Raw genomic sequence first — 26,407 nt, 5'->3', positions numbered from 1 at the left:
TGCTGGTGCATAATCTAATGCATAGTCTAATTTATTTTAAATCATCATTACTGTAACTGGGTATAAAACTGCCTGCTTCAAATGCAGGCAATAATTAAATAACAATAATAAATTATTTTATTTATACCAGTGGATCTCTTTTTTTTTTTTTTTTATTCAAATCTCTCTTATTGTCTACAACAATATTTGAAGGCCCCCATCCACTTAAGGCATCTTTGTGACAAAACACTTGCAGAGGAACTTTCACAGGGAAAGAAGGATTTTCCAAAAACAAGTAGATTGAAAACTCTGAAACGCTTCATTGACCAGGATGGGCAAAAGATGATAAACAAAGTGTAAGGTATCCAATTATCATTCCTGGGAAAAGTCACATAGCCCTTCTGTTAACGAGGCATTTTTATGAACGGGGCAAACACCAAGGCTGCCTGATTACAGAAGGTGCTATAAGGAATGCAGGATTCTGGATCACTGGAGCAAAGAAGCGCATCCACAGTGTGATTAATAAATGCATCATGAAGGTGGCAGATCTTCCGGATCGCCTTACCACTGATCTACCCTTCACTTATGTTGGTATTGATGTCTTTGGGCCCTGGATGTTTGCTTCTCGTCGCACAGGAGGGGTTCTGGCAAACAGCAAAAGATTAAGGGATTCCAAATTAGCCCTTAATAAGTTGACAACTTTGTGCTTTGTACTATACATTTGTCTTTGTCAACAGTCTTTGCCTACTTATTCAGGTAAATCAGTATGTTTTGATTTGTATGTTGTCTGTTGATGTCATTCTAATCTGTCGTCCTGCCGTCTTTTTCTCTGTTGTTTGACTGTTGTCCTTATTGTTGTTCTGTCATCCTATTATGTCATCCTGTTCTGTTGTCTTGTTCTTTCGCCCTGTTCTGTCATCTTGTTCTGTCATCCTATTATGTCATCCTGTTCTGTCGTCTTGTTCTTTCGCCCTGTTCTGTCATCTTGTTCTGTCATCCTATTATGTCATCCTGTTCTGTCGTCTTGTTCTTTCGTCCTGTTCTGTCATCTTGTTCTGTCATCCTGTTTTGTCATCTTGTTCTGTCATCTTGTTCTTTCGTCCTGTTCTATAGTCTTGTTCTGTCATCCTGTTCTGTCATCTTGTTCTGTTGTCCTGTTCTATAGTCTTGTTCTTTCGTCCTGTTCTGTTGTCTTGTTCTGTTGTCCTGTTTTGTCGTCTTGTTCTGTCATCTTGTTCTTTCGTCCTGTTCTGTCATCCTGTTTTGTCGTCTTGTTCTGTCATCTTGTTCTTTCGTCCTGTTCTATAGTCTTGCTCTGTCATCCTGTTCTGTCATCTTGTTCTGTTGTTCTGTTCTATAGTCTTGTTCTTTTGTCCTGTTTTGTTGTCTTGTTCTGTCATCTTGTTCTTTTGTCCTGTTCTGTCATCTTGTTCTGTTGTCCTGTTCTATAGTCTTGTTCTGTCATCCTGTTCTGTCATCCTATTATGTCATACTGTTCTGTCATCTAGTTCTGTCATCCCGTTCTGTCTTCTTGTTAAGTCATCCTGTTCTGTTCTGTTGTTTTGTTCTGTTGTCCTGTTCTGTCGTCCTGTTTTGTCGTCTTGTTCTGTCATCCTATTATGTCATACTGTTTTGTCGTCTTGTTCTGTCATCCTATTATGTCATACTGTTCTGTCGTCTTGTTCTTTTGTCCTGTTCTGTCATCTTGTTCTGTTGTCCTGATCTGTAGTCTTGTTCTGTCATCCTATTATGTCATACTGTTCTGTTGTCTTGTTCTTTCATCCAGTTTTGTCATCTTGTTCTTTTGTCCTGTTTTGTCATCCTGTTCTGTCATCTTGTTCTTTCATCCTGTTCTGTCGTCTTGTTTTTTCATCCTGTTCTGTCATCTTGTTCTCTCGTCCTGTACTGTCGTCTTGTTCTTTCATCTTGTTCTGTTGTCTTCTTCTTTCATCCTGTTCTGTCATCTCGTTCTTTCGTCCTGTACTGTCATCTTGTTCTGTTGTCCTGTTTTGTCATCTTGTTCTGTCATCCTGTTCTGTCATCTTGCTCTGTTGTCCTGTTTTGTCATCTTGTTCTGTCATCCTGTTCTGTCGTCTTGTTCTGTTGTCTTGTTCTGTCATGCTGTTCTGTCATCCTATTATGTCATCCTGTTCTGTCATCTCGTTCTTTCGTCCTGTACTGTCATCTTGTTCTGTTGTCCTGTTTTGTCATCTTGTTCTGTCATCCTGTTCTGTCATCTTGTTCTGTTGTCCTGTTTTGTCATCTTGTTCTGTCATCCTGTTCTGTCATCTTGTTCTGTTGTCCTGTTCTATAGTCTTGTTCTTTCGTCCTGTTCTGTTGTCTTGTTCTGTTGTCCTGTTTTGTCGTCTTGTTCTGTCATCTTGTTCTTTCGTCCTGTTCTGTCATCCTGTTTTGTCGTCTTGTTCTGTCATCTTGTTCTTTCGTCCTGTTCTATAGTCTTGCTCTGTCATCCTGTTCTGTCATCTTGTTCTGTTGTTCTGTTCTATAGTCTTGTTCTTTTGTCCTGTTCTGTTGTCTTGTTCTGTTGTCCTGTTTTGTTGTCTTGTTCTGTCATCTTGTTCTTTTGTCCTGTTCTGTCATCTTGTTCTGTTGTCCTGTTCTATAGTCTTGTTCTGTCATCCTGTTCTGTCATCCTATTATGTCATACTGTTCTGTCATCTAGTTCTGTCATCCCGTTCTGTCTTCTTGTTAAGTCATCCTGTTCTGTTCTGTTGTCCTGTTTTGTCGTCTTGTTCTGTCATCCTATTATGTCATACTGTTTTGTCGTCTTGTTCTGTCATCCTATTATGTCATACTGTTCTGTCGTCTTGTTCTTTTGTCCTGTTCTGTCATCTTGTTCTGTTGTCCTGATCTGTAGTCTTGTTCTGTTGTCTTGTTCTGTCATCCTGTTCTGTCATCCTATTATGTCATACTGTTCTGTTGTCTTGTTCTTTCATCCAGTTTTGTCATCTTGTTCTTTCGTCCTGTTCTGTCATCTTGTTCTTTCATCCTGTTCTGTCGTCTTGTTCTTTCGTTTTGTTTTTTCATCCTGTTCTGTCATCTTGTTCTTTCATCCTGTACTGTCGTCTTGTTCTGTCATCCTGTTCTGTTGTCTTGTTCTTTCATCCTGCTCTGTCATCTTGTTCTCTCGTCCTGTACTGTCGTCTTCAAATGAAATCAAATTCTCAAAACTACTTTTTCAACCTCCACATCATCTACTCACTTGCACATCATAATAGCAGTTTTTTTTTTTCATTCTTTTGAACAAGTTGTGATGGCTTTGGTACATTCATGCAATTGATTATGTACCTTTGTCTGCGTTTTCCTACATTATCAGTTGCTAGGGTCATGTTGCTCAAAATGTATTATATAGTTCTCTGTGCAACAGTCTTACCCCTCAAAACATCTAGTCATTAGTTCATTGTATAAGTGATTAAATGCAAAATGGTTGATATAGTTGTCATAAACTGTCAAGTATATTTTCTACTCATTCCTGTTAGTCTATATGTAAATTTGCCATGCATCTTGACTTTCACTAATAAGGGAATGCAGATTAACCAATAACAAACCAGTTCTCTGAAATTCCTCATAGAGTGCTGTATGCAAAAGCAAAGTTCTGCCTAACAGGTGATTCCTGTGTTTGCCTTTCTAATTTTGTATTTTGCTTTTATGCATTTGCCATGTACAAACATCTAACAGACATCTGTAAGATGTCAGTTTTACATACACTCTAAATCATCAACAGACAACATAACAAATCAACATATACTGATTTACCTGAACAAGTAGGCAATGACTGTTCATAAAGACAAATGTTTAGTACAAAGCACAAATCAGTCTATTTATTTTCAACACATTTGGAACCCCATAAAAGATGGATACACATTTTTACCTGTTTGAGCATTCGAGCAGTGCACTTTGAGTTAATTGATTCTATTGATGCCTTCATTTTTATCAATGCCCTCCAATGCTTTTTAGAATAGAGGGTCAGCAAAACAAATCAGATTGAACTGTGGCAGAAATTTTAAGGGTGCTTGTAAGGAGCAGGGAATGGATGTAGAGCAGTCTAATGTCTGTCTAATGTCTGTAAATACTTGAGTGAGGAAGGATGTTGCTGTATGTTCAATCCTCATCATGCATCCCATATGGGGGGAGCTTGAGAGGATTTTTTATAGTCATACATTGCAATTAGACTCCATGCTGCTTCAGAACAGTCATTCTCATCTCATTCATGATATGTTAGCAACATGCTTGGTGGAAGTTTCTGCAATTATGAATGCTAGACCTCCTGCACCTATCTCAAGTGACCCAAATTCACCCGATCTGTTGACTCCAGCTACCCTTTTGATTCAAAGTTTGGTGTGCTCTCTCATTCACCACCGGACTTTGAAAAGGATCTTTGCCGCCAGAAATGGAAACAAGTTCAACAACTTCTTGACATGTTCTGGGAAATTTGGCGACATGAAAACATGGTCAGTCTACAGAGTCGCCGCAAATGGCATACCAATCAGCCTGATATTAAGAAAGGAGATGTAATCCTAATGAAGGAAGCTCAAGTCAAGAGACATGACTGGCCAACAGCTCTTGTGATTTCCATTTCAGGAACATTGAAATCAAAGTCACTAAGCATTACCAGTAGTACTCACAGCATTACCAGTAGTACTGGTAATAGTGGTGTTTCTAAAATACCAAGCAGAGAGTGGTCTGACTGTTTAAGTAGTCATTTAATTTCAATTTTATTTTATCGATTAAGATGCATCATGTGATTTAGATCAGAGGTCATGGCAGCCATCTTAGAGTTCACCTTCTGTTATTTTGTGTCAGAGGCCAATTTCTGTAAGTTAATTTCTTTTTTGAATTTAATGTATGTTAAAAAAAGATGTATTTCATGCCATTTAAAAAGAAACATTTGTGTTGCATTTGAATAAGAAGATTGTTTTTTATTTCTCTCACGTACTAATGCATGCTGTTTCTTTTCCTAAAACTTACTTTTAACCATACTTTATACTTAATGTATGCTTTGTGTTTGCATTATATTTTCACAGAAAACTATCTGTCGAGGTGCAAGCTACTTGCAGCAGGGACAGAATATTAATTTTGTTCACCTGCTTACCATATATAAACTGTTTTACAATGGCAAGTTTTAAATCTTTTTCCTGTTGTTTTTACTTTTACTTTTATTTAAAACCTTATAGTTATTTAGATGTGATGACACTCACTGTAATTTCTCCAGTTTATATTGTGGATCCTCCAGTAGAGCAGAAAGCAGCTTCACTCCTGAGTCTCCTGGTTTATTAAAGTTCAGATTCAGTTCTCTCAGGTGTGAGGGGTTTGATCTCAGAGCTGAAATCAGTGCAGTACAGCCTTCCTCTCCAACACTACAGCCCCAGAGCCTGCAAAGAGTGAAGAACATGAATGATCTCTGAAACTTTAGGTTGAAAGTTTATTTCTGCAATATAAACAGAAAAAAATGTTTGTGTAGACATTAGAAACATGAACATGCACAGTCCTTTGTGTATGATTATGTGATTGATTTAGCCACATTACAGAAATATTACATACTAACTCCAGAATCGTATCTTATTATTTGTTTAGTAGTCATGGTAATTTTAGTTAGATGAAGTTACAAACAGTAAATAAATGCTTAATGACAACCTCTCCGGGTTCATCAGGCTGAATCGCACTATATTTATATTTTATATTGGTGGATCACTACAAACTTGGGATTTATACAAATGATGATATTTCACTGTATTTTAGTAATGGATAAACACGAACATAAGCGGCTGATTTTACATTTTAAAACACAACCATTTTTTTTTTTTTTTTTTTTTTGTTAAGGAGATGATTCATTAAAGGTTCCTATTTTACAGTAAATTGTCCAAATGACATCAGGTATTAAAAATCATTGTGTGTGCTTGTTTTAATCTGTGTATGTACAGGATGTAATTTAAGTTTTAGTTATTTACACTCATTGTATCCATATAGGTCTAGCTGCATAACTATTAAATATAAAACCACAGCTATACGAGTATAGGTACGCTACCAGTCAAACGTTGTTTGGACAGTAAGGTTTTTAAGGTTTTAATGTTAAAGAAATCTCTTCTTTAGTGGGTTGTTTGTGTGTTAGGTAACACTTTATTTTGATAGTCCACATTAGACATTCCACTAACAGTAAGCATTTACTGTAAAGTCGCTTGTACACAACCTACATGCATGTAATTAATTAAAGTGCATATATTAAGATATATTTATTTATTCAAACCATAGCATTTGTGAATTCTTAACAGCATTATGCTTTTTTTATGATTTTTAAATGGGTTTAATATGTGGAATGCGCCACTGTTAAAACATTAAGGATTGTCAATGACTGGCAGAAGCAACTGCTAAACAAAACCTGCAAAAAATCTATACCAGGGGTGCCCAACCCTGTTCCTGGAGATCGACTTTCCTGCAGAGTTTAGTTCCGACCCTAATCAAACCCACCTGTCTGTAATTATCAAGCGCTCCTTGAGATCCTAATTAGCTAGGTCAGGTGTGTTTGGTCAGGGTTGGCGCTGAACTCTGCAGGAAAGTCAATCTCCAGGACCACGGTTGAGCACCCCGATCTATACAAATGAAGGCAAAATATTCTAATTTATCTTCTTTTTTTAACTGTTACTTTATAGATTCTGTCTGTATTATTGTTGTGAAACATTCTCTAATGCAATTATCACTGCATCAGCAACTCCACAATAATCTTAAAAATAAAGCATGCAGTATAACACCAATGTTTTTTGGTCTTCTCCTGGACTGAAACACAGACTCTACTCTTAAGCACAGTGGTAACCCACAAAAAGCAGACAACAGAAACCTTTTAAATCTCAAAAGAACATTAAACACTAACAGATCTCTCTAGTTCCCGAGGATCATCTCGAGGCTGAGAAAAGCAGAAGCATGAAGCTCAGCTCGCCACTGCCATAGAAGAGCCCCTGGCAGAGGAAAATCAGCTTTCCTCTATAGCCATCTAGCAGTTTTTAAAAAGAGCATTTTATGAAGAAATTTCCAAGTGTGCGTTTTCAAATGTCATGAGTGTGGCTTGTGCAAGGTATTCACCCTGGATGAAAGGACTGGTTTTACATCAAAATAGTCCACCACTGTGTCAGAACTGTGGCTTCCTAACTTCTCATCTGTTTCAGCCAGGTGTGCAAAAAAAAAATATCACAAAAAACATCTCCAACTCAAATTAGGCTTTTCTGTGAAAAAGCAATCAACCATAGAACAACACCTACATTGATGATATTGGTGGTTTCTGCCAACCACGTCTTTGTTCAGTCAGACAACACAATGGTGGTAACCGGCATCAATCATGAAGGCAATCTCAGAACTCATTTTTTTTACAGGATAGCTTGACACCTCCTACCATGGGCACAGAACCAGCTCCTTTTACTGAGAACGGTTAGTGTGCAGTTTGAACCTTGGAACCATCTACAAGGCACCTCTATGATGTTAATTAGTCAGTCTTTCATGACTGGTGTTCTGCACAAAGCTTGGATCCTGTCTCCTGAGACGTGTCCAACATTGTATAGTGGGGGGCTTTGACTAAGTGCTCTGAGATTGGGCTTGCAGAGTGTGTTGTTCTGTATCCATTCATAGTATGATGTAATTAGATGCATTCCCCATACACAATGTGAGAGAACATTCAAAAGGGAATGCTCTGGCTACTGACGTAACCTCGGTTTCCAGAGATAAGGGAACGAGTGTTGTGTCACTAGCCATGCTATAAGCTGCTTACAAATTGATGACTGTCACTTCAGTCAAATGATTCTGATAAAATGGCGCAGCAAGATGACTTATATAGATGTCTGCTCCGCCCCTTCTGGCGGGCTAAAGTGCCATTGGTTTGTGCAGCTATACAAATGTAAACAAATTAGGCTTCAGAACAGGGTAAAAAGGAGATAACCCCATACACAACGCTTGTTCCCTTATTTCAGGGAACCAAGGTTACGAAAATTGACAAAAATGTGACAAAAATGCGATCTCAGCATCTTCACTTATTACAAACCAGTCTGAGTTTGTTTCTTTCATACCAAACTTCTTATTGGGAATTAACAAAGGTTTAGATGTTGATATTTTATTGAAATTAATAAAATTTGATAAAGTCACTGTTGTGGGGATAAGCATTTGCTTTAGTTAGCCTCTTGACCCTTGACATTTTAACAATATTTTTTCTCAGAATGCTGTAAATGTGCATTCCTAAAGCACATTTGTTAAACCTGTGAAAAGCATTATGAATTGATAAAGTTGATTGCAGTTGATTTTGTCTTCATATAATGGACTAATTCACTGATTTCATCAAGAATCTATTGTCTGAATAAATTACTAGTCCTGCTTTGATATTTTTAAAGTTTGTAGAGCCTAGACTCCTAACACATTTTATATAAATAACTCCTGACTATCATAATATCACAAAACTATCATAAACATGTACTCATAATATGATCAAACTTCCATAAAACATACAAAAAAATAACTATTGAAATAATAATTGTTGCTATAACAAATGTGCTTCCCAAATACACAAGTACAACAACCAGAGTAAAGCTGATATAATAAAGTCAAGGATCAGAAGCCCAGCTAAAATAAACACTTATCTCCACAATGGTGAGTTCAAACATTATTATTTTTTAATAAAATATCAACATCTAAACCTCAGTTAATTCTTGATACGTTGTTCTGTATGAAAGAAATTGTCAGACTGGTTTGTAATAAGCTGAGATCTAAAGTGATCTGTGTCATGTTCTGTTGCTGCCAGTCATGTGAAGTTTAAATAATTAATTAATTAATTACACTGACCATATGCATTTTTACAGTAATTTACTGGCAACAGTGCTGACAAAAACTCTCATTAAGAATTTTTGTAAGTCACCATTATTGTGATAAGTGTAACTTTTAATTGTGCTGTTGGCTTGTATTTTTTTTTTTTTTTTTTTTTTTTTTTTTTGGCTGAATGCAAAATTTTTACTCAATGTGAATTTATTGTATGTCCTAGCCAGCATATTGCAGCATATATATATATATATATATATATATATATATATATATATATATATATAGCTTTTGTAGATGTAAGACCTACAGTAACTAGCAGGCAACAGTGTTGCCAGTATATTACAGTAAAAATGCCTGGTAAAGTCAAAAAGTGTACAGATTATTTACAGATTATTTTTGCACATAATGTTTCACAAAATCACTATTATTTTCTGTAAAATGATATGCATATATATATATATATTTAGGGTGTAACGATACATGTATTCGTACTGAACCGTTTGTGTTTGTGTGCCCCAGCGCAATTACTTGAACTTTCCTTATACCAGCAAAATCAACTTAAAAAACAAATAGAATGTCGCTTTCTGCCATTTGAGTTTCCTTTCTGTCACAAAACTTAATTGAAACTCAGCATATATAGGCTACCTTAAGTGTTGCACAGTTGTTTTCCCCCTTGTCTATCAGTTACCTAAATTAAATATATTTCAAGTATTTATTCCTTGTATGTATACATGTACTGCAGATTTTATAGCCTATATATGAGATTAATTGTATATAATATTTAGTATTTTTACATGTAGGTAGAAATACAACTGTCTGTTTAAAAAAAAATTAAAAAAAAGAAACCAAGCATAGTGGATCTGTTTTTATTTTTCTGCTGTGCCGAAATTGTATCGAACCGTGACCCTCAAACTGAGGTACGTACTGAACCATGGCATCTGTGTACCGTTACACCCCTAATATATATATATATATATATATATATAGTGCAGATAAAGTGCAGGTAAAGACCATTTAATACCAACATGATTACACTCACTGTAGTTTTTCCAGTTTACAATGTGGATCCTCCAGTAGAGTAGAGAGCAGCTTCACTCCTGGGTCTCCTGGATTATTATTGTTCAGATCCAGATCTCTTAGGTGTGAGGGGTTTGATTTCAATGCTGAAAACAGTGCAGCACAGCCTTTCTGTGTAATATGACAGTTGGAAAGACTGTAGAAAATATATCAAAAAAATTCAAAATGAGTGATTAGTGTTTGACTCATGCGTCTAATATAATTTTTTTGTACCATTTTACACAACAAAAACCCCAGTATTAAATTAATCCTGCTAAGAGTTTATTCAAGTCCACACTTAAGCAAAAATAACATTAATGTGTTTTATAATGTCTACAAAGCATATCTTTCAGGGAAGACAAAACACAGATTAAATGTGCATCAGTTATATTTTGATAATAACATAATAAATTATATAGTTATAACAGTTATAGCTCAGGCTTTTCGACATGTATACTTATCACACAATCCTCAACAGTGGTGACAATAAATATTAAAGCTGCAGTGCATGAGGGGAGCATTTACTCTGGTGTTACCCAGCATGAATTGCAGCATGAAGAACTTTGTTGATTGTCACCATTGTTGAGATTCATATGCTGGTTCTTGAAGTCTGTGTGTATCTAAACTTTGCAAGAGTTGAAATACTTATATGTATTATGTACCGTAGGTTTCAAATTAGTTCAATGTGGTTGATTGTTCAAAATCCAAACTTGCAAATGGAAAAAAAAAATAAATATATATATATATATATATATATATATAGATATGTACATTTTAGATGTAGTCAGGCCAGCATCTGATGATATACAAAAATAGCCATAACACCATGCAATGTCTTTGTGCAAAAAAAAGAGTCAAAAATAAGGTTTTAATCTCTGAAAATGATCTCGCTCCCTTAACACGCTCACATCTCATTCAAAAATATAATCCCGTAGCATGACATAATCAGTCACAAGACACACAAGAGCCAATAGCATTTCACAACCAAGTCTGATGTAAGGCTTCTGCTGGCTACGTTTTTAATTTGCGCATAGATTGCAGCACACAGGATGAGCTTTACAGCAGACAGAGATGGCAATCATGTCTATTCCTCTCAGAAATCAATAATTTTGCTTCAGAGAACTAGGAATATTAATACTTTTTGAATTCATTATGCCTGTAGATGTATCTGCCTGTTATATATTGTGTTTTATTGACAGATGGTAGGTGTAGGGGTAGGGGTTGGGTTACGTGCTCATAAATGTGTAAATAGTGTAGCATTTCAAAATGAATGAGACAATTTAAGATTCGACCAGAACAATGTTGAAACACGAGGAGCTGAATTCCACAAAGAGGTCCACGACAACATAGATGATCGTAAATCAGGTCCTACCGCCAGCCAGCCTGAAGTAAGCCTAACCAACCAACTCCTTCACAGCTTTGAACTTGCAACACTTGCAACAAAACACTTAGGAAGGAGATTCAGATTTAGGGCAAGTATCCAAGATTAATGGTCAAAGAGATGCACAGCATGGCCATCACATGAAAATCCATGATGGAAATCTTGAGCTAAAGATTTCCTTGGATTGACTTCTCCCACCTAAGAGACAAGGACCAGACTGAGATTTCTTTTAAACCCTTTAGACCTTTTCACTTCTCACAGAACACTTTCACAAAATGACACAAAAACTTTTACATATATGCACCAAAAATTATGCTTTAAAGTACTTATAAATAAATATCATTGCATAACTCCCTATCATATATGTAACCCACACATTTGTCTATTATGTTTTAATCTCTTATATGTCCTGGTAAAAACTATTGAATATCTTAACGGTTTATATTTGTTTTTTGTATGCCTGAGCTTGAAATTGCTTTCTTGAAACATTTCTATCATTCAGTTCTTTGTATTCTTGTTAAATTATACTCTGCAAGAGCGGGAAAATTCAGACCATAACATTTTTATTTCATTTCATTTGATTTATGTATTGAGGAGGAGAAACACTGTAAACACTGTAAGCACTGAAACACTGTAGATAATTGGTCAAGACACCATTTGGGATGTGTCCAACAACCGAGTTTAAAAACTTGGGACACTATAAAATTTGGCTTTTAACTGTTGCTTCAACTCTCTAGCCATGTTTGTTTGCTGCTGCTTTTGCCATTTTGTGTTCGCAGAGCACTCTTTGGGCTCCCTGGCTTGCATGCCAATTTCTCCTCTAAAAGCCACGAGGAGATAGTCACACTTCTGTCTTTTACTTTAGTGTCTTATCTTTCCATTGAAACTTTCGTGTTCTGAGTTAAGATTTGGCCAGATGTCTGTGTCCACCTAAAACATCAACCAGCACACAACTCCTTCAGCCAATGCACAAGACGTCACTTCAATGATTAGTTAAATAGCCTCATTGAGAAACTCATTGCAAGGGTTAATTAGATAAATTATTATTAAACATGGGATTTCATATTCACATTCTCCTAAACTCATTCTTCCCTTACTTTCTTTTTTTCTGCTTCTTGTGTAAATGTGTGAATGCGTGTGTCTATGTGTTAGATCCATTTATATATCTTAGATTTGCTAGATAATTTAATCATGACATCAAAGGCACTGAGAATTTTGTCATCAGCATATTGATTTACTTATTTTAAGTTACTAAAATGGTCAAGAGACAAACTAAAGCAAACCTTGACCACAATTATGGTGGCATAATGTTTTATTATTATTATTATTATTATTTTTATTTAATCTGTGGCTGAAGTCAGTTGTAATTCTTGTCTTTCTCTTTTCTTCAAATTATGTTGATTGTTAATAGCAGGTGTTCATTACTAATGCACAATCATCATTTAATTGTCTCATTAACTTTAACTCTCTGTCGGCACTCATAGCCCAGTGGTTAGTGTGCCGACATATAGTGTAACTGTGCTGTGGTGACCTAAGTTTGATTCTTGTCTTGAGGACTTTGACTGATCTCGTCCTTCACCCAATGCTTTCCTGTCTGTTCTCAACTGTCCTTTCAAATAAAGGCAAAAAGCCCCATAATATAACTTAAAAATAACTCTGCTTCAGTGTTAATTTAACTCTATTTAGAGAGCAACCAACTGTTCTCTGAATAGAGTTAATTTTACTCTTGTGATTTTACTGTGTAACTTTTTAGTGAATGATGATTCCAATCTAATATTTGTAATATCAGAGAGTCACAGCCCTGTTCCTGGAAGCACCTTAGATTTGCACAGTTTAGATGTATCTCTCTTATCAAACATGCTTAATTCAACACATCAGGTCATTAGTAGAGTGCTCTATGATGTAGAGTGCTGAGCGTGTCAAATAAAAAAGACCTCAAAATATACAAAAACAAAAGTGTGTAGAGAAACAAAGACTATACTATAAGGTCAATACAACAAAAACACTGTAAAATACTCACTCAGCTTTTCTGGATGCTTTGATCACTGGCAGCAGCCTCAGAAGACATTCTTCTGATGGATCATATTTACTCAGTTTAAACTCATCCAGCTGTTCTTCTGAGTTCAACATCATAAACACCAGAGCCGACCACTGAGCTGGAGACAGTTTGACTCCAGAGAGGCAACGGGCACCTGTTCTGCTCAGGTATGTTTGGACTTCCTGCTCCAGTGAACGATCATTTAGCTCATTCAGACAATAGAACAGGTTGATGGATTTCTCTGGAGAGGGATTCTCCCTGATCTTCTGTTTAATGTAGTCAGCTGTTTCCTGATTGCGCTGAGAGCTGCTTATTGTCTTGCTCAGGAGGCCTTGTAACAGAGTCTGATTAGACTCTAGTGAGAGACCTAGAAGGAATCGGAGGAAAAGGTCCCAGTGTCCGTTCTCACTCTGTAAGGCCTTGTCCACTTCTCCTTTCAGTAAACTGGTCATTGGTGACATAGACACGTTCTCCAGTCCTGTGTTTTGTTCAGAAAAGGACAGCAGCTTGAATAAAGCAGCAAGAAATTCCTGAACACTCAGATGAACAAAGCTGTACACCTTCCCCAGCTGCAGTCCAAACCCCTCTCTGAAGATCTGGGTACAAACTCCTGAGTAAACTGATACTTCTCTGACATCAATGCCGCACTTTTTCAGGTCCTCCTCATAGAAGATCAGGTTCCCTTTTTCCAGCTGTTCAAAAGCCAGTTTTCCTAGAGACAGAATAGTCTTTCCAGCCAGATAAGGATTGATTTCATATTTACCCTCATACTTTTGTGTCTTCAGTTTAGTCTGAAAGATCAAGAAGTGTGTGAACATTTGTGTGAGAGTCTTGGGAATCTCTGATCTCTCTGCTTTACCCATCATCCTCTCTAGAACAGTGGCTGAAATCCAGCAGAAGACTGGGATGTGACACATGATGTACAGACTTCTTGATGATCGGATGTGTGTGACGATTCTATCAGCCAGTCTCTGATCATTTATTCTCTTCCTGAAATATTCATCCTTCTGAGGGTCATTGAATCCTCGTACCTCCATGACCTGGTCAACACACTCAGGAGGGATCTGATTGGCTGCTGCTGGTCGAGAGGTGATCCAGAGGAGAGCAGAAGGAAGTAGATTTCCCTTGATGAGGTTAGTCAGCAGCACATCCACTGAGGCTGATTCTGAAACATCAGTCAAACTCAGATTGTTGTGGAAATCCAGAGGAAGTCGACACTCATCCAGACCATCAAATATAAGCATGACTTTGTAGTCATCATAATCTGTAGATTTAATTTCTTTGGTTTCTGTGTGAAGGTGGTTTAGAAGATCCATAAAACTAAGATTTTTCTGTATCAAATTCAGCTGCCTGAAAGGAAGTGGAAATATGAAATGAACATCCTGATTTGCTTTTCCTTCAGCCCAATCCAGAATGAACTTCTGGACAGAGACAGTTTTTCCAATTCCAGCGACTCCTTTAGTCAGCACAGTTCTGACGGGTTTGTCTTGTCCAAGTGAGGGTTTAAATATGTCATTGCAGTTAACTGGTGTTTCCTGTGTCTCTGATCTCCTGGACACTCTCTCAATCTGTCTCACCTCATGTTCATTATTGACCTCTCCACTCCCTCCCTCTGTGATGTAGAGCTCTGTGTAGATCTCATTCAGACGTGCTGAGTCTCCAAGGTTGGACATTCCTTCATTGATTCTCTGATATTTGTCCTGTAGTCTGGATTTGAGTGTTTGTAGAGACACAGGCATCAGTTCTAAGTCAAGGAAATAATTGTTATTTATTAATAACAAATTAACTGAACAAAAGAGGATTTAAAAAAATAAAAAATAAAAAAAAATAATAATAATAATAATAATAAATAGTTAACACATTTTTAAATTAATAGTTTTCAGATTATATGTATAGAATAGCATGTTTTTTTTATAAATTTATTTTTAGGTTTGATATTTTTTATATTACACATTTGTGCTTTTGGGAGGTTATAATTTGATGATCCAGAGCTCTTACTGGTCTGTAGTCTGTTAGCGAGGTCTGTCTGGTTAATCTTCCTCAGGAAGTGCAGTGTGATCTTTAGAAGCCACTCTTTTACTCTGCTATGACCCTCATCATTATCTTGGTCTCTTTCAGAGCATTCCAGGTAATCTGGACTCAACAGTCTTCTGAAACTTTTCAGCTCACTCTTCATTACAGAAATGATTTTCTGCTCAAGCTCCTGAAATAATCAATATTCAAAAAATGAACGTCCATTCAGTTACTTGAAGGGTGAACCAAAGGATAAATGCACAAAAGTCAAGACTGAATTTATTTGTAAAACAGACATCACTGAATTGTATCACAGCTTCTAACAACTTCCATTGAATCCTCAGACATCAGCATGTAAAGAGATATTAAGGATAAAAAAGGAGCTGGGTTGGCTGCTTGCTAGAATGATTTTCATCTTTGTGCAGCAGCCAGGCTACATATGGATGTATTCAGCTTCTCTATTTTAGTGGATAGATCTGCCTTCTTTTGGTCAGCATAGTACTTTATATGTATGAGATAGTTTGGAAATTAAATGTGAGGGTAAAAGTAGGTGTGATGATGCACAGTTGTCTGTCTGTCTGTCTGTCTCTCTCTCTCTCTCTCTCTCTCTCTCACACTCACACACACACACACACACACACAAAACCAACCTTGAAAATGGAGTCCAAGTTATTCTTTGCTATAGGTGATTCTGGTCCTTCAGGTTTCAGACTGCCAAAATCACAAAATACTGTTTTGACAAATATTGCATATTTTTGCATATAATACACAGTAAATGAACACATAACGTAAATTTCTTATAATGTACGCTGAACAACACCTTAGATCAGCAGATGTGTCTCCCAAACAGAATTTAATTGGACGATCCATTGACCGGTCACTCTTCATGGACACCCAGCTGGGTTCAGGAGATTCATTCTGCCACAAACTAAAATATAACAGGAATACAAACTATTTCTGAAAATCTCACACTGCTAAGATTGAAACACCTTTACTGTTTCAACCTCCCTTTAATTAATTGTTTGTCAGATAATTCTGAATTGCTAGTTGTGTTAATGTAAACTAAAGGAATCCTACAAACACACACACACACACACACACACACACACACACACACAGAGACAAATACAGCAACATACAAAAACATCCAGCAGTAACAGGGACACCTACTGACAATGTCCCATAATGCACCACACCAGGCGGAAGGTGAACCAACTCCAGGGTAAGGCTAAAAGCAGCCAAATCTATGTCTACTATAAACTCGTCTTTTTAGGAAAGAACCAGACATAGATATCACGTAGGCTAATAAAATGTTTTTAATGGGACCTTTTCAATATTATTTACAATATTAAAAAAAAAAAAAAATTAGAAATTGCTAATTGTAGTTTTATTTCCATAGTTATTCAAACAGTGAATAAATTATATGCAGAATGCAACATTATTTTTAACTTTGATCTACTGTGAGTTTAAGCACTATTGAAATGAACAAATTTATTGTTAGGATCACTTAAAAAAAAGAGAGAGATACTAGTAATACGCTGCCACCGTGGATGTTCCAAATCATAGCAACTAAAGCGTCTCAGCTGTGCGACCAAAACGCTGTGCGACCCAAGCACTTTCAAGCGCTAAAAGCTGGCCGTTTTAAGAAAAGCACCTGACATTTTGTTAATTGGCTAAAATCTCTTTGGTGGACACACGTTATCGACTATTTATTGTTAGGCATATGGCCTATTGGGGTTTTTTTGCATTTATGCAATACACTAAGCCAAACCTGAGAAAATACACCAGAATATTCCACTGCATTCCTGGACACACAATTTGAGTAACTGTAATTCATAGGCGGAAATTATGCTAATTGTGAATGAGTGTGCAGGAGTGCCCTATTTATGAATGATTGGAATTCATTAACATACACGTTTAACTATCAAATCAGACATTTACAAAGCGTTTGTGAATCCAAATGAGAGTTTTTGGGAAGGTCTTTTTTTACGTGCAAATTACTCATAATTTACTCACATATTCACGCAAGTTTCATGAATGAGGTCCACTGAGTGGTGCACTGTTGGTTAGTGTGGCACATAGTTCAGCACCTTCATGCCTTACTGCTTTTTCAGTGCTGTTAATTTGAGACTCTTTTGTGTTTTGTTTGTGCTGTTTGTTTCATTGATATTCCTATCCATCAGCAGTATGCACACGATGCAGTGTTGGCTGCTCTGACGATAACAGCTGGTTTCCAGTATTCTTGCTCCTGTACTCTAACTGCCTGCCCCTTCTTGAGCTTAGACAAGGGTCTAGCCCAGGGCTATTCAATTAGCTTCATCCGAGGGCTGGATTATCAAACTGAAAATTGAAATTGGAAATTTGGAGGGGGCCAAGAGGGTTGGGGCCATCCTGATCCTTGTCTGGGGGCTTTATAAAATTAAAAATTAAACTGAAATACGAAAAATGGACACAAAATTGACTAAACCTTCCTTGTATCAATTTACAGAAATTTATACACTTAATGAGTGCTGTGTGATACAACAATGTATGCAAACATTACCTATTATATACGGTATATAGGAATGCATCGGTCAACACTCAGCATTACCCATTGATGCTTAGTCTTCATATTTTCAGCACAATGTGCAGGTTAATCTGGAATTGGTTTGGAAAGTGAATAATGCAAAGGAAAACCTTTAAGAGCCGGCCACAGAGCCTGCGACGGTGGACGTTCCTGATGGGCGTGAGGGTGCTGAGGACAGCACCGCCCACTGCACCACCGCTGAGGGTGAGCAACGCCTGGATCTGGGACAAATTTTTCTGGAACAAAATTTGACTAATGTCTTTGAAGATATATATGAAGACATGCCCGCTCTCCTTCCACCATCTAAATTACCTGACTGCCTGGATTTCCCACCCACCCTCTGTCTATTGTTTCTGCGGCCTCAGTCCCGCCACCGCTGTCTCCTGGCAGCCCATCTGCTCACCCTCAGCCCATCATCTGTGCGGTGGGTTTGCCGCAGGTCTGCCAGTCTCCATCAGTGTCATGGCTGGAGGATCCCTCATCTTCGCCTCCAGCCTCTGAGTCCTGGACTCCACCTCGGCCCTTTGACCCTGCGGCTCCGCCCCGTCCCTCAGCTCCCTCGTCTCCACCGTCGCCCGTCGGTCCACCAGCTCCACCGGGCTCCATCGTCCCTCCGGCTCCGCCCTGGTCAGTCGTCGCCCCACCTTCGCCTCTGGACTCCACTCCTCCGGCTGCGCCTCGTCGCTCCGTCCCTCCGGCTCTGTGGACCTCCTCCCTCCCGCGGGCACAGCCTCGGTCCTCTGTCGCTCCGGCTCCGCCGCGGACCTCCGGATCTCTGCCTCCGCCTCGGTCACCAGAGCCTTGGGCTCCGCCTGGGCCCTCCGGATCCTCGGTGTCGCCCAGGATCATCGGCTCTCCGTCTCCGCCCCGGGCTCTACCACCACCTGCTCCGCCTTCGTCGGTCGGCCCCATGGTGTCGTCAGCCCTTCCTCCACCATGGCTCCTCCCTCCATCGGCTCCACCGTGGGGTTCCATCATGGCTGCGGTCTGGGTCTCACCTGGCTCCTCCTGCTCCAGCCCTCTCCTGTCTCCTCCTTGGCTCCTCCCTCCATCATCACTTCCTTGGACTATTCCGTCACCACCCTGGACTCCATCTATTGCCCTCCTCCCGGGAGTCCATCCTCCGCCGAAGCCCCCTCCTAAGACCGTACATTTTGTTTTCCCTGTTTGTTGGCGCGAGGACCCGCCTTCCGGGAGGGGGAGGTAATGTCACACCCCTGGACTGATTAGTTGGTTTCTCCCATTAATTCCCCCTGCAGCCTTGTGTGTTTTGGTATTTCCCTTATTGTCTGCACCTGTGGTTGTAATCAGTCTGTGTATTTATAGCGTGTGTTTTCCCCTCTTGCCTTGTCGGACGTTAATGTTACTACCCTGTGTTCCTGTGTCTCCTGTGTTCCCTGTTGAATTTATTAAATACCTTTCGTTTATTTACGTCGTTGTTCGTGTGCTTCGTCTGAGCGTGGCACTCGTCACTATATGCATAATTACACTCCTTGACATGTACACATAGATCTAGGTAGGTAGACACAGATAGGTCACAAACTGCTCGAAAGGCTCACGCTGTGGTGGCTTCTGCTGCTTCTGTGAGAAATCATTCTCGAAGTCCTGAGGTTTTGATGCCAGAAGGTAAACTTTATTGTCAGACATAAAAAGCTGAGAGACTCTGCAGAGAATCTTTTGAGTCTGTGTCTTTATATAGGTTTCCATAAATGTTACCCATGCTGGCAAAATGTCAGTTTTGGTCAGATTTGAAGTGTTCACAAAAATAAGTTAATTAAGCCCTCTTCTAGCGATTCCAGTGCTCCAAATAGTAATTAAACATCTAAAATGATTTTTATTTGTACGTTTTCTGAGAAGAGTACCATTTTCTCTGCTCACTTCTAGACAACTGCTGCTGCTTCTCACCACAAGTTGTAGGTCTACTGTTGCAAAGTGCAGCATTCCAGCTTTGTGAATATTCATATTGAATTCTCAATGACATGAGTCCAAACCACTGAGATATAATTTTCAAACCCATGCTGATGAATACAAAACGATTGCACTGACTGACCTTTGCAAAGCGCGTACATAAGACACACCTCTCTGAAAGTGCAATATTAGAGTACATTAAAGTAAATTAAATGCATTCTGGGAGCCCTGGATGTTTTCTATGATGCACCAAGAATACATTGCAGCATGAAGCATGCCACCATTGTTGAGATTCATTCACTCATTCTTGGTGTTTGTGTGACAAAGAAGGTTGCATTATTAATTTTAATCTTTGAGAATGATTAAAATTGTGTTGAGTCTCAGTCTATGGAACAATTTAGTTACTATAATAAGTGATGTGCAATTAGATTAGACCAGATGAAATCAGACAATCAAACCACTATGCAATAATATTTTAACTATCACCAAGCAAATAGCATCATCTGATCACATTTGCTTTTGCTGTTTTTGCTATAACAAACATCCAACATGTCAAGAGTTAAATTGGTCAATTAAAGCAAACCCTTCTCACCTTAATGGTGACATTAAACCAAACTATTAATTTCAAAGAGACAAACATCTAAACCTAATAATCTCACTAAGACCTTTTGCAAATGTATGACAGAAATAAAGTCAGTCTGTTAATGTTGTTTTTGTAGTTATTTAATAAAGTTGGTGCTTCATCAAACAAAGGTTGGGTTTTTACTTTTAACCAAAATTTGACTTCTGAGCTGAAAACATTACCAGTACATAGCATAGTGTTCTTGGAACATTCTTAGAACAACAACATTCCTAGCTGGGTATGTCTTACATGTCTTTGTTCTTATTTTTAATAATAAAGATAAGTTAAAAATGTAGTAATTATTATTTAGAAAAGAACTGGAGGAAAATATGCAATATTACTTTGTGATTTTTCTTTGGAATCTTCAGAAATCTTTAACTAGATTTTTTCTCAAGATCAGCTCTGCTGACTTTATCACCTTCAAACGGCTGTAGCTCAGTCATTTTTGGTCTGATTTCAACAAGTCATCATTTTGAAGGCATGTTATTAGAGAACATAAATGAAAATAAAAATAAATGTTGAAAATTTGCTAACATTTGCTTTGCCAACATGGGTCACAAATAATAAATATCAGGCAGCTATGGCTATTATATCTATATCTCCTCACGTCAGCATAATGATAACACACAGAGGTCTCAGTTCATCCAATGTTAGCACAAGATCATCAAATGTTTTCTCTTAATAGCAACTAATCATATTTGAGCACACATACAGTTAAATACATGACTACAATAGTAGAATAAGTCATTATGGTTATATTTACTTTGATTATACTTGATTAATTCATATTTTGAGTAATAAAAATCCTCTACAAAGCTCCAGAGGTGTAAAATCCAGGTTCCATTAGTAAAAGTCCTCCCCAGTATTTTGTTCCAATCACCCGGATTTGCTAATTAGCAAATTAGTTTTTCAGCCAGTAGGTCAGAGATGGGACCAAGTCATTCCTTTCGAGTCACAAGCAAGTCTCGAGTCAAATCCCAAGTCCTCAAAGAGTTCAAGTTAATGAGATAATTAAGTGACTAATTAAGTGATGATTGTGCATTAGTGATGAACACCTGCTGTCAACAAGCAGCATCACTGAAGAAAAGACAAACACAAGAACTACAACTGACATCAGCCACAGCCTTAGATAAAATCAACTGAAAAAAAAAAAAAAAAAAATATATATATATATATATATGATCTAGCTTCACTAACTTTATTAATTTCTAATATTTTCTCAGACTGACTTTATTTTATGGCTGCAGAACTTCTTATTAAGAATTAAAAGAAAGAAAGAAAAAAAACCAATGCCACCATATCTGTGATCAAGGTGTGTTTTAGTTTTTGTATTGGCTCAGGTTTTTAGATATGAACATTTAGCATACGATCCTCAACAGTGGTGATAATAATTATTCATACTGCAGTACATGAGGGGAGTTTATCCTATGTTGTGTACCCAGCATGTAATGAAGCATGAAGCGTTTTGTTGATTGTCACCATTGTCAAGATTGATATGCTGTTTCTTGATGTCTGTATGTGTCTAAGTAGTGCTGATGTTCACATTTGTATATGCATTACATATGTTTTAAATTATTTCACTGTAGCTATTACAGAAACACTCTACTTGCATGCTGCAAAACCTAAACATATAAGAGAGAAGAAAAAATGACTTTGGATGTAGTCAAGCAAGTTCATGATGACTACACTGTCATATCAAAACAGCTAGTGACTACTAATTTTGCATCATAATGCTCTGATCTCACTGTTTTACAACACCACATGCATTGTTACAGAGAGAGATCTAATGCAGGAGGTCAAGGTCAAGAGCACAACTAAAGCACACACTGATCTCCATGAGGGTGGCATCATTTTAACCAGTAAAACATCAACATCTGATCCTCAGTAATTGTCAGTAACAGCAGGTGTTCATCACTGATGCACAATCATCATTTAATTAGTCACTTAATTATCTCATTAACTTTAACTGTTTGAGGACTTGGGATCTGACTCAAGACTTGCTTGTGACTCGAAAGGAATGACTTGGTCCCATCTCTGACCTACTAGCTGAAAAACTAATTTGCTAATTAGCAAATCCAGGTGATTGGAACAAAATACTGGACTTTTACTTTTACTCTCACTCATGGAACCTGGATTTTACACCTCTGCAAAGCTCTTCTTGCACAGTTTCGTGGAATTTATGACATGCAAATATTACATTTACCTTGGGCTCAACAAGTGTCATGAAGCAGTCATAATATGACTTTAAAATCTTTGCTTAAGATCTTTGACAACTACCATATACAAATACCATAAAAATATCTCAGCCCTTCTCTCCGACCCATAGGATAATTACATTTTTCATCCTCTCCCTTTTTCTTAAGGGGTCCACTCAACATTAGCACTGCATGCTGTTAAAATTTGCACAATGCCTCGGGTACACACTTATAAAACAAGGTTTTATCAGGCGCTACATATTTGGAACCCCAAAAAGGTTCTACATAGAACCCGTTAGGGGTTCCCATAGGTTAGTTGTTTCCCACTTTATCGTCAGCATTGGGATTCCAATAGTATCCATCTTTTCTATATATAATCTGTTCACTCTGACACTATACTTTGTTTACTTTATGATGATGACATGTAGCCTATATGAAGGCTGTGGATGCATGTATAATCTGCTTTAACATGAAGCTTTTATTAAACACTGTTCATGAGTGCTAACTAACTCAGCAACAAGTACACAACCAAACTTCTGACAAGTAATGTAGCCAAAAGGAACAGAGAATATGTTGTCATATAACTGGTTAAGAATACTACACCCTCTGCAGAGATCTAAAAAGATCCATTAGTTTGTTTTTTTTTTCCTCACAGACAAACTGCTGCAGGTTAATTCACCTCCCTGAATCAGACTATAAATGATAATGCTATTGTAGTATTCATTTATTGTTTCTGAAAATTAAATATGTGAAACATTTCAAGTTTTCTCACCTCTTCACTGTGTATATATTTGTTTCATGTTCTTCAAAGACATCCATTCTGAAGGCTATCGTTTCATCACAAAACAGAGGCAGATGCTGATCTAGAGAGTGAGTTATGAATCATCTCAGCAGTTAATTTTCTCAAATCCACCTCTGTCTCAACACGTTTAATCCCCAGTAATGATCTGTGCACATGTAAAAAAAAAAAAAAAAAACTATCAGACACAAAATCAGATTTTCACACACAGCATAACAAATTCAGACAAGCGCAATATAAATTAAAGTAAACGTGGAATGAGACCATTCAGACACTTTGAGTTTTAAGGTTTTAAACTCAACCAACAATGCCAACAATGTTCAGTACTGAATCCACAATTTCAAAACTGTTCATAAAGTCTGCATTACCAGCAAGGATCATGGCCAAACAGCCATTCCAGAACTCACTCAGACCAACAAAACATTTCATTTATGTCTCAGAATAAGCTTGTTTCACCATAACACTGACAACAATTCTCATTCAGAAAACACACATTTCATTCATAACAAACTGACCTAGATCAGGACATCACAAACAACATGGAGCATTACATAAATGATGAACTTTTGTCTGTGAAGTTGGTTTAATTTAAAAAAACGTTATCATACTGTTAGACCTCACCAGGCATTTTTACAGTTACTGTCTGTCAAAAGCTCTTATTGAGGTTGAATTTCAATAAAATGTTTTATTTGAAATTTATTTGAAAAGTACAATCTTACGCTTTGGAATGTAGTGAAATAAAAGTTACTCAAAAAAAAAAAAAAAAAAAAAAAAAAAAAAAAAAAAATAAAAAAAATTAAAAATTACTCCAGTAAAGTACAGATATTTGAAAAATGTACTTAAGTACAATAACAAAGTAAAACTACTTTGTTACTGTCCACCACTGTTACCTACCAACAGCAAACCTGGATTAGCTAATGTAATAATCAACAACAGCACAGCTACTGCATTTAAATATAGCAACATACAGCATAACAACGTTTTGTGGGCTTCTCTTTGACTGAATCACAGACTCTACTCTTCAGTGCAATGGTGACGCGTAAAAACTCAGACCCTTTAAATCCCAACAGAACATGAAACACTAACAGATCTCTCTAGATCTCAGCATCTTCACTTATTACAAACCAGTCTGACTTCATTTCTTTCATACAAAACTTCTTAGTGAAAATGAACAGACGTTTAGATGTTGATCTTTTATTGATAATAATAAAGTCTGAAGTCACTGTTGTGGAAGTAAGCGTTTTTTTTAGGTGGGCTCTTGAATCTCTACAATAAAAGTTTTCTAAAGAGCATTTGTTGTGGTCAAAAATGCTAGAAAAAAAATGAGATGAGAGTTTCATTATCAGATAGTGATCACAAAACATAAGTAATTTTAATTTCATATTGTACTTTCCTGTTTTGAACATTTTAAATTCATTATACAAAACTTATTGGGACAGCATCACTCAGACTCACAGCCATCAAGAATCTGTGTATAAACCTCAACAATGGTTACAGTCAACGCAATATTCAAATAAACAGGTTGTTGCAATTCATGCACTGATTCTTGATCTTTGTGTTTTAAACTGCCAGTCATGTTATTTCAGTAAACGAGGCTTCATTACGTCATAATAAAGTCAGATTGGATTGTAATAAGTGATAGAGATATCTATTAGTATTTATTGTTTTATTGCTGTGGCATTTTTATTTATTTATGTATGTATGTATGTTGCATGTTTTTTTTTTATTTTGTTTTGTTTTGTTTTTTGTTAAACAGTGGTTACCATTGTGCGTTGCACTGTCAATTATGATTTTGGAAAATGTGGTCAGTGAAAGCATTTTGTTTGAAAGCAATGATTCACAGTTTAGTTTGCATAAACTTCTGAACTTCTTCGCTGAATGTGTGAAGAGTTTTGAAAACGTGTCTTTGGTATTAAATAATGCTTGTTAGCAATCCCTGGTGAAAAAAACAGCATATGCTGGTAGGTATGTTTTGATGCTGGGATGCTGGTTAGGTATGTTTTGGTGCTGGTTTAAACCGGTCCTTAACTGGTTTATGCTAGGCCTTGACCAGCAATATAACCAGCATAAACCAGCAAAGGACCATCTTAAACATGCCTACCAGCATATGCTGTTTTTTCACCAGGGATTGAAAAACAACAAAACTAGAATTAAAGCAACAACTGCACAGTTTCACTTTTTACAATGCATAGTAATTATTATTTAATTTTATAGTAAATATTCTGCTAAGATTCTATATCGCAATATCATGCCTGCAGAAATAAACAGTTTGCTGTTGTTCTGATTTGAATGTGCTTCATCAGTTTTAAAAGCAGTGTTTTAACACTTGTAACGTGCTGCAAATATATGGTGTTTTGCAGATAGTGAAGTATGACTGGCAAAAGTGTTCATGGATTTTGAAAAAAATGTTGTCAGTGAAAGCATTTTGTGTGAAAGTAATGATTCACAGTTTAGTCTGCATAAACTTGTTTTGTTGAATGTGTGAAGAGTTTTGAAAACATGTCTTCAGTATTAAATAATGCTTGTTAGCAATCGAAAATACAAAATATAAACTATACGTTCAACAAATCTGATACTGCTGATTGTTGTACTTTACCTTAAACCAGTCTGGACTGATTTTGACCATGAATGAAAATGACTCCGAAAGAGCGATACTCACTGTGTTTTTCTCTCAATGTTGTTTACTTCCTCATATGACAAACTGGGACAATCTATAATAGTTTCACTTTCATGTCACTCTCAGTCAACCTCCTCACCACTGACTCCCCCTACAGGATATGAGTGGAATATTTTAACTGTGTCCTGAATGTAATTATTTACTTTAGTAATTTCAGAAGTAAAGAAAACAATAATTTTAGTTATTAGTTATGAACTTACCTATTTCAAAAAGTAATACAAATCAAATCCATTGAAATTTCCATTCAAATTTTATAGGTATTGTCTACAAGCACATTATGATCTGAATAGTTCTGTTCTGATAGTTATGGTTTTTAATTAGTATGTACCTGTTTCAGCTCCTTTTGATGAACTAATTTGTGT

The 26,407-nt window shown here is 37.1% G+C and overlaps 1 protein-coding gene across 16 annotated transcripts in view; it reads right to left on the bottom strand.

The window, feature by feature from the left end:
• The window catches only part of LOC127153541 (NACHT, LRR and PYD domains-containing protein 12), a 47,271-nt gene extending 21,160 nt beyond the window's left edge, over positions 1-26,111 (bottom strand). For 14 of the 16 annotated variants that reach the window (XR_007825286.1, XR_007825287.1, XM_051094654.1 and 11 more), the window contains exons 1-8: positions 25,965-26,070; positions 23,342-23,516; positions 16,099-16,206; positions 15,929-15,989; positions 15,264-15,468; positions 13,248-15,009; positions 9,830-10,003; positions 5,199-5,372 (exon numbers count right to left, since the gene is read on the bottom strand). Coding sequence is in view for 14 of the 16 variants with exons in the window: in XM_051094654.1 (XP_050950611.1) it covers positions 5,199-5,372; positions 9,830-10,003; positions 13,248-15,009; positions 15,264-15,468; positions 15,929-15,989; positions 16,099-16,206; positions 23,342-23,388 (2,531 nt within the window). In the remaining 2 variants the exon portion in view is untranslated. Of the gene's footprint in view, positions 1-5,198; positions 5,373-9,829; positions 10,004-13,247; positions 15,010-15,263; positions 15,469-15,928; positions 15,990-16,098; positions 16,207-23,341; positions 23,517-25,964 lie in introns of all 16 variants that reach the window. The other 2 variants (XM_051094641.1, XM_051094642.1) reach the window with 2 other exon arrangements.
• Between the last annotated feature and the right edge of the window lie 296 nt (positions 26,112-26,407).

This window comes from Labeo rohita, chromosome 22 (genome assembly GCF_022985175.1).
Source record: "Labeo rohita strain BAU-BD-2019 chromosome 22, IGBB_LRoh.1.0, whole genome shotgun sequence".
In the NCBI taxonomy this organism is placed as follows: Eukaryota; Metazoa; Chordata; class Actinopteri; order Cypriniformes; family Cyprinidae; genus Labeo; species Labeo rohita.
Note: the sequence above shows the minus strand (reverse complement) of the source record. Positions and strands in the feature narration are given on the sequence as shown.